Here is a 15,991-nt window from a genome sequence, read left to right as displayed (position 1 = left end):
CACTTTCTCTAATACCCATGTTCCATTTCAAATTTCCTGATCTAGAATTCTAACTGGCATGATGGGAATTGATCTGGATTATCTGACCCGTAACATAAGCAGACACCCCATTGTGTGTCTGTCGACTATAACTCACTGCACTGAATAGAAAAGTCAACAGAATGCAGTACCGGTCTCACGAGGAAAGAGTATGTTGCAACTCTATGCATGGATGAGCCAAGTGCAACTGCTTCCATGACAACTTGCTAGTTGTTACGGACAGCAACACTTGTATCATTGCTCCCTTGGACAAGATAGCATTTCAGCATTCACTTGGAGCGCTCAGCCCCAGGATCAGTACCTTCAAGAGACGGCTTTGACTCGCAGACGATGGATCCAGAGAAGACATATCCCACAATTGCAGCACGGGAGAGAGGTAACCTCTGCTTTGGTGACCTCTTGTTTCTGATCACAAAGTCTTAATGACTACATTAAACTGTAGTAAAACACGGAAGTCTGCAGACATCGTGGTGGAAGTGAAAAAACAATTCAGGAGAAATTCAGCAGGTCAAACAGTGAACCTTATAGCAAAGATAAAGATACATAACCAACGTTTCAGGCTTAAGCCCTTCATTGTGGTACCTGCCTACATTTTCTTCATACCTTGATGAAGGGCTCAAGCACGAAATGTTGATTATGTATTTTTATCTTTGCTATTTAAAGTTCATGTTTGAACTGTTGAATTTCTCCAGAATTGTGTTTTAACATTTAACTCAAATGAAGGTGTACTGAATAAATACAAAGATAAGTGTTCAAAATAATGTTGTTAATGTTTTTGGTAATATATGACAAGACAGAATGGGTTATCGCAGAATTAAATTATAGTTGGATTTCATGCTAAATATTTATTATTTTAAAGGCTCTGTGGTTTGTCTGTGTGAAATGTTGGGAAGTTCTCCAAATAAGCACAGATTTATATTGGCTGTAAACAAATTAGAGTGGAGATGATAATTTTATTCATGCTTTGAGCTGAAATACAAAATCTGCAGGATTGGTGGAAGCAGATTCAAAAGTTAATCCCAAAAGACAATGTGATAAATTCTTAGCAAGCCTCAAGTTTTCACTGGGATTGGGACTGATGGGCAGGCCTTTCAACAAATAAAATGGAGAAAATGGCTCCTGTCTGTGCTGTCCTTTCCCAAAGTACAGCATCCAAATCAACGCAGTTCAGCAATGAAATCAGAACTGCATATACTTGTGTCATCACCAAATATTTTTGGACCAATTTTTTGGGGTCAAATTTGCCGGGGTTGACTTTTACACAAATTATACTTTTTCCCACGGTAAGTACCCGCATCATTCAAGGCATCAAGAGCTCAGATGGCAAGGTCCAGGTGCTAAGTCTGCATTTAGGGTGTCAGGAGCTTGGATCAGTGGCTGGGATGAGGCTCTGTGGTCAGGATGTTGGGAGCTCGAATGGACGGGCAGTCAGAGCCAAAAAAAGGGGGTCAACTTTTACATGGTCAAACGAAAACATTATTTTTTGGGTCAAAAAGGTGAGAGAAGTTGACTATTACACAGAATTGACTATTGGACAGAATCGACTATTGCACAGAATCGACTATTGATTATTACACAGGGTGGACTATTACACAGTCCAATCTCACTTCTCATTCCTCCGTTCACTGGTTGCAGGCAATTCTTATATTGTGCACAGAATTTAACATTTATGAAGCTCACCAGGGTTTGGTGCTTGAAATGTAAATGGTTACCGCTCAGGAAGGTTCTTGTCAGTTTTCAGAGAAAGATTTGTTGTTCCAGGACACAAACTGATCCCTTCTAATCAGCCATGACCATGTCTTGCTGAAGAAACTTGCCTCATCAAGGTTTTCCAGATGATAACCTCTTTCTTTCAGGTCACCACAGAGTTCCTTTTTGTTTCTCTTATTTCATGTAAACCATTAGGAAGCCAGTCCACTCCTCTTTCATGAACCACAAGGGTTTTAACCAGGCTGAATTATGCACTCACAAACTGTCTTCCAAATGTTTTTTTTCCACAAGCTTGCCAGCTTGTCCTGTTCCAGTCCCAGCTACTGCTGTTGACTATAAAACTGCAGAATTCTCTCTTTCTTTCTCAGAGAAAAAGACTGTTTTTTCTCTGTCTGCTTGCAAAATCACATGACCCTCATAGAACAGCCAGTTCCACTCCAGGGAGCCTGCGGCTCCGACAGTTCTTTCATCTGTTGCCTTTTTGTAAACAACAATCCATTGGTGAAGTCTCTTGGGCACTCGCCGAAGCTTTTGCAAAGGCTCTTGGCGCAGGCCTGTCTAGCATGAGCATAGCTCCAGTATTTTAAATAAGATCTGTTTCAAAGTGTTTGTATGTGACCTACACTAAAAAACCTGCCCCAATTTATCTCCCAAAAAACATATCTATAATCAGTCACACACTATTACAGGGGGTCAGCCATTACACGGGATCGACTATTACACGGGGTCGACCATTACACAGAATTGACTATTACACTGGGTGGACCATTACATGGAATCGACAATTACATGAGTATATACAGTAGTGTATTTTGCTTTCAGCAGTAAGTCAACTGTAATTGTTGCACATGGATTTGTTTTCCTAAAATTTCCTCCCAATTGGATGTGGGGCCACTGCTTGAGAGTGTGATGAAAATAGGAATACAGTAAAACCCCCGGTATTCTGCACCTATGGGAATTGATAAATTCTGAGTGTCTTCCCTAATTGCTTGGGATTGTGTGTTGTGCGATTGGTGAACTAATGGCAAGGCGCACCAATTTTAAACACATATTTACCTATTTTTTTCTTTTTTTTTTGCCAGTTGCTTGAGGCTGCTGGTTGGTAGAATTACGGATAACAGGGGTTTTACTGTATTTGTTAACCTGGAGGTCAGGTGAGACAGGAACTAGAGGGCCTGGTTTAAGGGTGAAAGATGAAGAGTTTAAAGGGAATATTAAGGGAAACTTCTTCCTGCAGAGAGTGGTGAGAATGTGAAATGAGCTGCCAGCTGAAGTGGTGATTGTGGATCTGATTTTGACATTTAAGAAAAGTTTGGATAGATGCATGGAGGAGAGGAGTATGGAGGACTAGGGTTTGGGTGCCTGCCAATGGCTCCATGCATAATAGTTCTGTTCTATGTATGAACAATTGAAGAGTTTTACCCTATGGACCAAGAGCTGAGAAAAGGGATTAACCTAATTCTAGGATATAAAGAGGCCATTTCAGATTGCATGAAATGTCAATAATGCATTAATTTTCTTTTTCAGGGAAGAACAAATTGTTAGTCTGAAATTGAGAATGTACTGTTAATGGAGTATAAACCATAATGCAATTAGCAGTAAATTATGTACTATATGAATAAATTAATATTAAAAATTACATTATTAGTACAAATCATCTTAAATGAAGCTATATTTCTAAAGTTAATTTTTTGGTTTTATATTGTGTGTGTTGCATTGACAAAGTCCACATCCATATCTACATTAGAGAAGGAAAAGCTAAAGGTTTCATTTCTTGCTGAGAATGTTTTAATTTTATCTTAAAATGGTGCAAAATTGTCACTGCTTTTAAGCTTCTCACAAGTTTAGAAACAGCTTTCCTGCACTTAGCTATCTCAGTTGACACTTGGCACAGCGTTATAGAAAGATCCTAGAAGTACTGAGGCTTTGGGAGACATACATTGATTGTTGTGAGGATATTCAGAATGAATTATAATGGGTCTAATATTACAACAGAGTATCCTTTTCTGAATATCCTAGTTGACCAAAAGAAAATTCTCATCTAATGAGCATCGGTGACAATGGGAGATAAAATTGGAAAATTGGCAAGTCATTGAATTCAAGCAAGAGATACACAAGAAAATATTTAAATGTATAGAAAACACAACATTCTTCTGAATTAGTCTGGAAGTGACACCTTCCTCTTTAAGAAACAGATAAAACACCAATAAATAAAGTGAAAGAGATACAGGAGGATCAGAACCAGCACCACCAGGCTGAGAACAGCTTCTTCGCACAGTCAGTGAGAATGTTGAACAACCAAAGGAAACTGATCACACCATATTCATTAAACAATATTTATTTGTATGTATACTGGTCCTGCATATGTATTGTTATTTATGACTGATTGTATGTCTGCATGCTTTGCACCAAGGGCTGGAGAACACTGTTTCATCAGGTTGTACCAGTGTAATAAACTTGACTAGACTTGATTCAAGATACCTATAGATAGGTAAATCTATGTCAACTCATGGATATAATGAATATGTATAAATCAGTCTTACTTCTCAAAAAGAGGAAAGCAGTATCCTGTATTTAAATATACAACATAATTATGATACATGTAAGTGTGAGCAGTATATTTAGAGACTGGAATTTGCACACGTTACAGGAGCTTGGAATTAGATTCAGAATCAGGTTTATGGTCATGAATATGTGTCATGAACTTTGCTGTTTTGCAGGGCTGGTATGAGAAAGGTAACGATCAAAGCAAATCCACAAATACAACATTAAAAAATAACTAGTGCAGAAAAAGAGAAAAAGTGAGGTTCCATCAGTAGAATCATTGTCCTTTCAGAAATTCGATGGCAGAGAAGCTATTTTTGCAATGTTGAGTGTGTAACTTCAGAGAACTGTACCTCCTTCCTGATGGTAAAAGTGTGAAGAGGTCATGACCTGGGTGGTGACAGTCCTTGAGGATAGAAGCTGCTTTCTTGAAACACCATCTTGAAGATGTCATGAATAGAATGAAGATTAATGCCCATGTGCATTAATATGTCCAACTGCTGCATCAGTGATATGTACAACTGCTGCAGCAGCTGTGCACATCTGTAGCATTGATGGTATGAACACCTGCTGCATTGGTGCTGTGCACAGCTGCTGCTTGGGTGGCGTGTACCACTGCTGCATCTGTAGTAAGCACAAATATTGGACTGGTGGTATGGACAGATGCTGAATGAGTGGAGAAACTTAAACCTCTCCCCTGCAAATTATAAATGTAACTTGTCAATAATTGTTCATTGCACATTTCTTTCTACAATCTTTTGCTTCTTGGGGGATAAAAGTTCAGTTCTGACACATTTATGAATGAACTACTTCCTCTGGTGCACCTTTGCAAAATCCAGATTATCTATTTACAAGAAATTTATCCCATGCAGGCGAAACACAAGCTAGTTCAGGTCCAGGGTCAGGCACAGAAACCAGTTAAGGCTAATAATTAAACTAACTGTAAGTATCAAATAAGTTTATAGGCTGATAATTTTTTTCATTTAAGACTTGAAACAAATGATCATCACTGAGACAAGTTGCATTAAGGAGTGCAATGGGCCACCGTGGAGAAACGCCATTGAGAAAACCTGTGCCACTGTGAGATTTGTGGGTGGGAACATTTATGACAACCATGCTATTCTCAATTACTCTCGCTAATGCTTAGTTTCCATTTAATGTCAGCAACATTATTGAGATTTATCTCCACCTCAGTGGTGCTGCCTTATTCTGCTTCTGAATTGGATTGTTACTGAAACTTTCATCCCTGCCCTTTGCGGTTTCCAGACTTGCCTATTCCAATATTCTTGCTCTACTCCCCAGTCGCTTGAGGTCAGCCAAACCTCTGCTGCCATTTCCCAATCTACGCAAGGAGCTCGTGAAGCCCCTTGCTCAGTTAAACTATGTGGCTTGACCTAAAACCTTGGTCTTTGTGTTCAAATTCCTTGACGGTCTCAATCCATCCTTTGCACTCTCCTCCAAGGACGATGACAATTTATTTCGGAGCTGGGTTATTTTTGGTTTAGTGGTAACTTCCTGTCTTTGGATCAGAAAGTGAAGGATTCAGCCTTCCTCTGGTTTAGGTGATGTCAGTAATGAGTTTGTATGTTCTTACTTTGTCTATGTGGGTTTCTTCTGGGTGCTCCAGTTTCCTCCCACCTTTCAAAAACTTATAGAGTTTTAGATTAATCAGGTGTAATTAGGCAACACAGCCTCATGGGCCAGAAGGGCCTGTTACTGTCTAATTTTTTTTTAAAGTTAATGTAACTCATGTTTGCTGATGGAGCTGTCAGATGTCAATCAGCTTGTGAAACCATCAGACAATTTTACCTAAAGCATTTAGTGTAGCAGGGGGGGGGGGGGTTAGCACAGTGCTATTACAGTACCAGTGACATGGGCTCAAATCTGGTGCTGTCTGTAAGGAGTTTGTATGTTCTCCCCTTCTCCCCATGTCTGTTTGGGTTTCCTCTGGGTGCTCTGGGTTCCTCCCAGGTTCCAAAACTTACGGAGTTTGTAGGTTAATTGGGGAGTGCGAGCTCAATTATCTCTAAATTTAAAAACCATGTGCTTTAACTCTAAATTTTAAAAAAATCATAGTAATGACCTGTTTATAACTTTGCAATTTTCACTTCCTTCTATTTTTGCCATCACCACTAACCCTCCATACATCCACCAATGTTGAACAAAGGTATTTAATTATGAGCTTTACTTTCAGGTTAGTTACAAGAAATCACATTTTAAAAGGTGTCTTTTTTAAGAAAATAAAGTTTTTACTTTCTGCCTCTGTCAAGGGCCAGGACCAGGAAGATATGGACTACCCCCAGCCATTGGGTTCCTGGGCCATGATCTTACCAAGCACATAAATCCAGCTTATACTTTTGGGAGAAAACACAGCAGCGCATGTAAGTGATTCAGTATCAGAATTTATTGTCATGAGATTTGCTGTTTTGCGGTAGCATTACAGGTGCAAATATTACTATTAATTACATTTTTAAAATAAGTTGGTGCAAAAAGAAGAGAAAAAAGTGAGGAAGCGTCTGGTTCTTTGTCAATTCAGAACTCTGCTGGTGGAGGGGAAGAAGCTGATTTTGTACCATTGAGTGTTTGTCTTCATGATGGTAGCCATGTGACAAGGGCATGGCCTGGGTAGTGAGGGTCCTTGAGGACAGAGGCTGTTTTATTGAGACACTGTCTCTTGTGATGTCCTCAATGGAGTGAAGATTGATACCTGTGATGGCATTGGCTGAGTTCACTCCCTCTAGCTTTTTCCTGTCCTGAGCATTGGCACCTCCATACCAGACAGTGATGCAACTAGTCGGAATGCTCTACACGGTACAACTGTAGTCTCCAGTGACTCTTGTAAAAATAGAAACGTGACAAAGAGTTTGCAAGACTTATATGTTAAAAAGAGGATTGTAGTAATAATCTGTCACTACAAGCTAAAACTATGAATATGGAAAATCTATTAATAATCCTTATTTTTAAACTAGTTTTATTTTTTCAAAAACACTTTATTCACAATAAATTATTTACAAAAAAGAACGCCAAAGTTTTTTTCACACCAATTGTGTTAATAATATCTATATATTTCCATTAATGTACATTGTTACATTTGTTTTCTAAAGACCCCATTACCTTGTTACTTCTCCCCCCCCTCTATTGTTTGAGGGACCTCTCCTTGGTCTCAGCCCCTCAATGCCTAGTAATGAGAGGACGCGAGACTGTGGTCTTTTCGCAAAGTGCCCTTGTGTTGGCTGCACCAAGCCTCTGTGCATCCTTCAGTACGCACTCCTGCAGCTTGGAGTGTGCCAGTCGGCAGCATTCCCTCACCAACATTTATTTTGGCTTTATCATTTGGTATGTTATCTGGCAGCTAATAATTGCTAGAAATGTTTTCCAAAATTGCAGTTACTGAGTACATAATAAACAGTGGAATTTTAGCAATATTGTTAGTTTCTTGAGGGACTCGTATCTGGGCAGGGCGAGCAAAACCATCAGAAATTTATGCATTGACGTGGAATGAACTTCATTCAGGAAAGTGTATTTCCAATAAAAACTTTGCAATGAGTTAAACAAACAAACATGGTGACAGTGAAACACAGTGAAAATATTTTGGGATCATTCTTTGGATTGCATTTAAAAATAATGATCATATGAATAATGCATTCTGTACCTTTCTAAACATTTGACAAATTGTGATGGATTATATCATATTTTATATTGTATAGATATGTTTTTGGAGATAGATTGTGGGGGTAGTGTAGGTCACAAACAAACACAAAAACTTCACAAAACAGGACTCATTTAAAATGCAAGAGCTTTGCTGAAAGTGAGTCATGCAGGCACCAAGAGCCTTTTCAAAAGAATGCCTATAGAGACTTCACAAGTAGGTGTTAATTGGACATGCTGTGGAGTAATGGATTATTGTTTTGAAAGCAACAGATGAACAGACTCAGAAGTTTGGCTCCAGTGCCGCAATCTGTCTGTTTGCAGTTTGCTGTTCTAGGAAAGTCATGTGGTTTTGCAAGCAGAGAGGAGACCAAACAGGCTTTCTCTGTGTGTTTGTGAGAGAGAGAGAGAGAGAGAGAGAGAGAGAGAGAGAGAGAGAGAGAGAGAGAGAGAGAGAGAGAGAGAGAGAGAAATATAGAGAGAGAGCGAGCTGGTTTCTGCAGTTATGGCAAGCTGGCAGCTTGCTGAAAAACCATTTTGAAGATGGGTTGTGAGTTCTGAGTTCAGTCTGTTGAAAACCCTGTGGTCCATGTGGAAATGGCTGGCTCGAGTGTTTTACCTGAAATAAATGAAACAAAAGGGTTTATCGTTTGGAAAACCCATGATGAGGCAAGTTTATTCAGCTGAAATGGCTGATCAGAAGGAATCAGTGTGTCCAACGTGCAACGAATCTCTCTCTCTGAAACTGACAAGAACCTTAAGCACCAGAGCTTGGTGAAAATTCATAAATGTTAATTCTGTGCACAATATAAGAATTGCCTGATACCAACCGGTAAACTTAGAGGAGTGAAAAGTGAGATTGGACTGTAAATAAAATAACTTTTCTGAACTTATACATTACATACATGTATGCACTTCGAATTAGAAGGGGTTGTTAGGTTAGGTTAATAGTAATAAGTTAAAGTTTGGTCCTATTTTTATATTTAAGGAAAATTAAAAATGACTTTTGTTTAAGTAACCATTTGTCTTGGTGAATTTCTATTGCTGCTGGGTTTTGGAGTTCTCTGGGCCCATAATAAAATCCTTTCCAGTCTTTAGAAAATTATTTATATGAACCCTTGTGAATTAATGTAAATGATTAATATTAATTTCAGACTATTTTAAAGGAAGTTTAGATAATTATGTAAATTTTCCAGAGTAGTTCCACAACTGGAGCAAGAACTTGTGCTTCATGGCAAAACTATGCAATTCACTGCAGTTATTGTAAAAAGCTTCCTGCAGAGATCAAGCAATCACTTCCCCTTTACTGATCCTTGCTGCTGTCTGGTGTAAATCCAACAAGAATAAAAAATATTCTGCTGGAAGAACTCAGAGGGTCAAGTGGCATCTGTGGAAGGAAATGGATGGTTGGCATTTCAGATCCAAACTCTGTAACCCGTTCCTTTGACTCCCCAGATGTTGCTCGACCTGCTGAGTTCTTCCAGCAGTTTGTTTTTAAATTTAAATTTTACACTTAAATTTATTTAGATTTTAAATTTAGACATATAGCACAGTAACAGGCCATTTTGGCCCACAAGCCCATGCCACCCAATCAACCTATACCCCAGGTATGTTTCGAAGGGGGAGAGGAAACTGGACCACTCAGGGAAACCCACGCAGACACGAGAACGTACAAACTCCATACAGTGTGGATTAGACTCCATTCCAATCACTGGTGCTGTAAAGGTGCTGCGCTAACCGCTATGCCAACCGTGCCACCCAGAATGCAGCACGTGCAGTCACTGGGTCTCCAATACAACAGTAATTCCTTTTATTATGAGAGAAGGCAGTGGGTAAATGTTTAACAAGAATCTTTTATTCAATTTATTTAAATACACTCAAAAGTGTAATATGCCCCCAGATATATTTTAAATGTTTCAAGCATAAACTATGTTTGCTTGTTTAACTCATTATTTGTAGGTCAGGAAATTGTGACTCAGGAACTTTAAAACTCTTGCAAAACCTCACGGGTGGGATGGCAGTGTGGCAGGTAGTGTTGCTGCCTCGCAAGGCCAAGTTCGAATTCCGACCTTGAGTGCTATTCATGAGGAGCTTGCTTGCTCTCTCCCTGCCAATGTTGGTTTCACCAGGTGCTCAAGCTTCCTATCACATCCAACCCATGTGCCAAGTGGTTGAGTACTTGCTGTAAATTGATCCTGGGTGTAGGCTAATGCAAACAGAATCCAAATACCATAAAATCATTGAGGTCCCCATCCACTACCTACACACAGCATTTTTCACCAGCTCCCACTAGGAAAGAGATACAGGAGCACCACCAGGCTGAGAAACAGCTTCTTCTCAGGGCAGTGAGAATGCTGAACGACTAACCATCAGAGACTCTCATATTTACAAAATATTATTTATTTATGATTACTTATCCTGCATATGTATGTGCATTATGTCTAACACCGAGGACCAGAGAACACTGTTTTGTCAGGTTGTACTTGTGCAATCAGATGACAATAAACTTGACTTGATATAGGAGTGGAAATAGACCATTTGGTCCATTGTGTCTGCTCCACCATTCCTTCACGAGCTGATCCATTCTCCCATTCAGCCTAGCTCCCCTGCCTTCTCCCCATAACCTTTGATACCACGACTATTCAGATACCTATTAATCTCTTCCTTAAATACACCCAGCAACCTGGCCTCCACAGCCGCCCACGATAGCAAATTCTGCAGAATTTCCAGGTAGATCTTCACTTTTAACTTTTTAAAATTTTAATTTAGACATACACCATGGTAACAGGCCATTTCAACCCACGAGTCCATGCTGCTCAATTAACCTACACTCCCAGTACATTTTGAACAGTTGGAGGAAACCAGAGGCAGCAGGCTCAAGGAGGATATACAAACTCCTAATAGACAGCATGGGATTCAAACTCCAGACCCTGTGGGCATCCTCCCGCACTCCAATGGCATGCAAGTAGGTGGGTTAATTGGCTGCTGTGGATAGTCCCCAGTGTATAGGTAGTGGTAGAATCTGGAAGGGTGTTGATAGAATGTGGCGAGGATCAAAAAAGGATAATGTGGAAAAAATACAAATGGGAGGCCAATGGACTTGAGGGGCCCATAATCTTTGTCCTTCTGTCTTACTTTAAGTGATAGCAAATGGGATTATGTGTTGGGGGGGGGGGGGGGGAGCTCAAATTCAACTAAGTTGTCAAAAAACCTCTAAAGTGATTCTGCCTTTGCTCTTGGCAGTATATTACAATATCTGCAGTCCAGGACCTCGGTACTATGTTGATCCAAAGATCACTCGATTTGGCAGAAATGGAACTCCATCCTACTCTATGTCAGGTCGACAGAAAACCTGTGGTGAGTAAAGTGATAACTATTTAAAGCCTAAACAAAGTCTCCTTTAAGGAGTTTCTCATCATTTGGGGTTTAAAAAACAATTTCTAGCATGTTGCCTAACTAGCAATGTTAAAGTTCATGAATTTGGTATAAATGTTGTAAAAAAAAAACAAATACAGGAAATTACCTGGAATTCAAGCAACCAGGAAAAAAAGGTAAAGGAATAGAAGTTAAAATTGGCACCCCTAGTGGTTAGTTTGCCAATTCACGTAACATGCAATCTAAATCAACCAGAAAAATCACTTATCCGGCATCTTCCAATCCTCATAGGTGTCAGATATTGAGTGTTTCACTACATAAATGTCTTCTAAGGCCCATATTTTGATAAACGGCATACTGAAACCATTTTGGTGGAGTAATTAACTGCTGAGCTGAAAGAATTACAATAGCTCTTTGTAAAGTTACTTTGAGTAGTGATAAAAGTTTATGCTGGTCATGTAATGATAGAATGCTAGTGATCTTCCTGACCACTAGAGGGAGTCAGAGACTAGTTTGTTACAGCTTCAGTTGGAATCAAGATGGATGCCTTCAGATGGTCATGATTTCTATAGCTCTAAAGCTAATAAAGTATTGTTGTTTTAAAAGAACACAAGTTTTTTTATTACAATTTTAAAAAATCACATGGTACCAGGAGTGGATGAAACAACAGAGATATGGAGTGTAAAGACTCCTGATGCTGTAAATTGGATTGTAAATATTGACTACGAGTGGAGGTTGTTCAAATAACGATTTATGCTGTACCTGCAAGCCACTGGACTTGATAGCAAAGCTGAACACAGAAGATTGCACTGCAACTTACCATGGCAGGACCTCAAGCTCTAGAGGTTTTCAATACATGTGTTTTTGCTGAGGCAGATGACCAGGTGAAGTTCGAAAAGGTTATTGATAATGTTCATCAAAGAAAAATGAAACATTCGAGAGTTATGTGTTTCACTTGCACACATATCTGCAGGAAGAGAGCTTGATACATTTTTATATAAACAGACTTGAAATTAAAAGCAAGAAAATGCAATTTTGGATCGCTGAAAAATTCAATGATCCTTGATCAAATTGTATATGGGATTATTGATAAGAAAGTGAAAGAGGCTGCTCTTACCCTAGCTGGAGTTATGAAGATGTGTCACGCCAGTGAATTAGCTCTGCAGCATGTGAAAAAGTTCAGTGAGAGTGCAAAAGCCAGTGAAAACGAAACCACAGCTGTAACCATAGTGTGTGTCCACACGCATAATCAAAAAAACGATATATAGGAAACAAAAAGATGGAGAGACATTCAAATGCAAACAATGCGGCACTCAAAATGCCCATCCTATGGAAAAGTCTGTACAAAGAGCAAAGAGCAGAAACACTGTGCAAAGCAATGTTTTCCATAGGGAAACAAAAGAGAAGTGAAAGCATGAACACTACACACTATAGGACAGGAGTGGCCAAAATTGCTTAACATAAAAGCCGCATACCATAAACTCCAGATGTTTGAGAGCCGTAGCAATCATGCGATTGCAAGCCACTCTTACTAACACTATCATTAGCTCCTTTTAGGTGGCCATAATACCTGAACATAAAGCTGCCTAAAATACCCGAGTGCAGCTGTCGGGAGGCCACCTGAAAATGGAGAACCTGTCCCCGAGGTGTACTTACTCAACCCACCTTGGGGAAGTATATTCTCTGCTTCCAAGGGCTCCCCCTAGGCACCTGAAAGCAGCAGCCTGAAAGCAGCTAACGGCTTTTAGGTGCCTAGCAGGGAGCGGGCTGATGATAATCAATTGGCGACCCAACTCCCCACGCCTGACAGCCCCCCTTCCCGCTGCCCGGCGACCCAACTCCCCGCTGCCTGACAGCCCAACGCGGGACATCAGGGCTGGAGTGGCCATCGTGCGACTAAGGGGTTGCCTCCCCATGGTAGTTTTGTTGGGGAAAGTATTTTCCAATTCTTGTCTTGAAAATCATCCATTTGCAAAATGCTGATACACTACAGATAGTGAAGAAGCACCGTCTCAAAAGGGAGCAATTTTGGCAAAAGATTTTTTTCTAATCAAGTCTACACACCAGGCACCTGAAAGCAGCAAGTCAGCTAGCAATTTTCAGGTGCCTATCAGCAGGCAGGCTGTTGACAGTTAGCTGGCAACCCACTGACAGCCACCCTCCACACGAGCTGAGCATTACATGCCAAAGATCAATTTATCTGTGAGCGTGATATCTGTGTGCAGTATCAGTCTCATTTAAACAAATATGTTCATGCATTGAAAGCTGTTTTGAGACAGTTTTCTTGACCAATATCTGAAATGGGGTGGTTGTGCAATAAAGAAGGATTCCACAAGTTAGGTTTGTATCGCTGGAAATGAAACTAGTAATAGGCAACGTTGTTGAAATTTACCAATTCTAAGGAGTCTTGATAACATTTTTTCAAATGAGAATCTTGAGCCTGGGCATCACTGTTTAAAAATAAATGGTGGGCTCACTTCATACAGAGATTAGGCCATTTTTGTTGCTTCCAAGGGTTGAGGAGTCGTCAGATCTCTCTCCCTTAAAGAATGTTGGACACAGACCTTTTGACTGTTGTTAAGAACAGGTAGATAAGTGAGAAAGATAACTACAGGTAAGGAATGTGGAGCAGAGGTTACAATCAGATCACTGATTACTTTATTTAGTGCAAGGGACTAAATGTTTTATTCTTGTTCCTTGGCTGTATGTTTACTTTCTCGGACACTCCCTCAGGAAACACTGAATCAGTAAAAGATTCTCAGGATAATTAATGATCTAAAACACCAAGATGGGATTTTAAAAAGTTAGACCTAAAGCAGGGTAACAGGCTCTTCTGGCCATAACCTGTTCTGGCCAAATACCCCAAACAAGGAACAACTTCTGTACATTGTTTTTTGAAGGGTGGGAGGAAACTGGAGCACCCAGAGGAAATCCATGCAGTCAAGAATGTACACTCATTACAGACAGTGCCGGGTTCAAATCACCAACCAGGCTGTGACCTTCAGAGGAGTTTATTGTCTCCAGAACTCATGGAATGGGGAAGTCCATTTACACTGTCCAAAACCAGATGGCAAAGGTGAGTCTCCAGTCTCCACCTGCAAGGATTGTCTGTATCAGCATTACCTAAACCTGAGGCAGGAATGATACTACCAAGCAAAAGGCTAGGAGATTGGATGAGAACAGGACCCACCACCCCCCCTCTCCCTCAACCAAATGCTCAGTTTCCAATCACTATCACCCTGGTTCTCCAATTAGTGAGAGCCTCCCCTGAGACGTCTCTGAACAACAGTTGAGAAAAAGTACGAGAGAATTTTTAAAATGTATCTAAAACATTTTAATCTAAAGTAGATAGGTCAAATCAGATTTCAGATTCATTGTCAGAGTGAATACTTGGCATCACATACTATCCTGAGATTCATTTTCCAGCAAGGCAGAATGACCACATATTGGTAGTGCAAAAAACTCTACTCAACATACACATGCAAATAGAGAAATGTAACCAAACTGACTATACAATACAGAGAGAGTAAAATCAATAAAGTATGAGCCCATTTGAGTTTGTTGTTGGTTGGAGGGAGGGGTGGTAGCAGCTTTTCCTGAACTTGGTGGTGCAAGTCTTGAGGCATTTATCTTCTTTTTCCAGATGACAGCATGTGTGCTGGGTGATGTGAATTCTTGATGATTACCTCTGCTCCCCAGTGTTCCTTGTAGATGTTTTCAATGGTTAATTTGAAGTCTTTTTTTATTATTATTTAGATTTTTGCCATATGTCAAGAACTCCTGGACCAGGTACATATAATCCAGAAGGCACACCCCACTTCAATGAGCACAGATCGCCAGCTTACTCAATGGGATCCCGAACGAGGTATCGCAAGTTGGACACAGTGCCTGCTCCTAATAGCTACACTCTACCATCCCTGATGGGGCCGAAGGTTCCTAACAAGCCCTCCAGTGCTAGCTTTTCAGTAACTGGGCGAACAAGGAGAGAAGATCTTTCCAATACCCCAGGACCTGGCAGATACAATCGCACTGATCCAAATGTTTTCCTACCCAAGCAGCCAGCTTATTCAATGCTGGGCCGACATCATTTGCCCACTTATTACACTCAGAAGCCAGGACCTGGAGCACACAGCCCTGAAAAAGTGACCATCAATAAGCCTACTGTCCCTGCATTTTCTCTGGGAATGAGGCACTCAGAATTTGTAACTCCACTTATCATCGACATTACAGATTGAATTTAAATTTAAATTTGTTTGCTTTAAAGCTTCGTAAGCCAAAAAAAACTAACATTACTTTTTAATCTTTGTTATATTTCTATTGATAGATTTTATGAAGTGTTCACATAATGTGAATTCAATGTATATTCAGTGAAAATGCATTGGTTAAATTCAACAAAGGAATAATAAAACTCCATTGTTTAAAAATACACTAGACTGTAGATGGTTTTGGAAGAACTCCAAGCACTTTATGTACTTCATACTAATAATGACAAAGATTTCTGATCAATTTTTCTCTCTCAACAAACCTCGCTACATTACAATCTGTGTGTGTGTGCGCGCACATGCATGCAAGTGTGTACGTGTGTGTTGCACAAGATGCATGTAGACAATGACCTGTCCTTGACTCATTACACCTCATTAGTCAGGAAGGCGTAGCATCGCCTGCACTTCCCAAG

General features: G+C 40.0%; 1 protein-coding gene across 2 annotated transcripts; it reads left to right on the top strand.

Moving 5' to 3' along the window:
* Positions 1-272: 272 nt before the first annotated feature.
* cimap1d (CIMAP1 family member D) lies at positions 273-15,646 on the top strand. Of its 2 annotated transcripts, XM_069922972.1 has the most exons (4): positions 273-415; positions 6,564-6,674; positions 11,185-11,298; positions 15,073-15,646. In XM_069922972.1, exons 1-4 carry the CDS (start codon positions 370-372, stop codon positions 15,549-15,551), a joined length of 750 nt encoding a protein of 249 aa, XP_069779073.1. In that variant the 5' UTR covers positions 273-369; the 3' UTR covers positions 15,552-15,646. The 2 variants fall into 2 exon arrangements, with proteins under 2 accessions (XP_069779073.1, XP_069779074.1); XM_069922973.1 differs by lacking the exons at positions 273-415; positions 6,564-6,674; positions 11,185-11,298 and adding an exon at positions 14,229-14,392.
* The last annotated feature ends 345 nt before the right edge of the window (positions 15,647-15,991 follow it).

This window comes from Narcine bancroftii, chromosome 3, assembly GCF_036971445.1.
Source record: "Narcine bancroftii isolate sNarBan1 chromosome 3, sNarBan1.hap1, whole genome shotgun sequence".
NCBI lineage: Eukaryota > Metazoa > Chordata > Chondrichthyes > Torpediniformes > Narcinidae > Narcine > Narcine bancroftii.
Note: the sequence above shows the minus strand (reverse complement) of the source record. Positions and strands in the feature narration are given on the sequence as shown.

What these genes read in the sequence shown, in the direction of transcription:
- cimap1d (XM_069922972.1), top strand. Translation starts at nt 370, where the DNA reads ATGGATCCAGAGAAGACATATCCCACAATTGCAGCACGGGAGAGAG. An exon ending in GAGAAAACACAGCAGCGCAT is followed by an intron (nt 6,675 to 11,184) that starts GTAAGTGATTCA and finishes TGCTCTTGGCAG; the next exon opens with TATATTACAATATCTGCAGT. An exon ending in AGGTCGACAGAAAACCTGTG is followed by an intron (nt 11,299 to 15,072) that starts GTGAGTAAAGTG and finishes ATTATTATTTAG; the next exon opens with ATTTTTGCCATATGTCAAGA.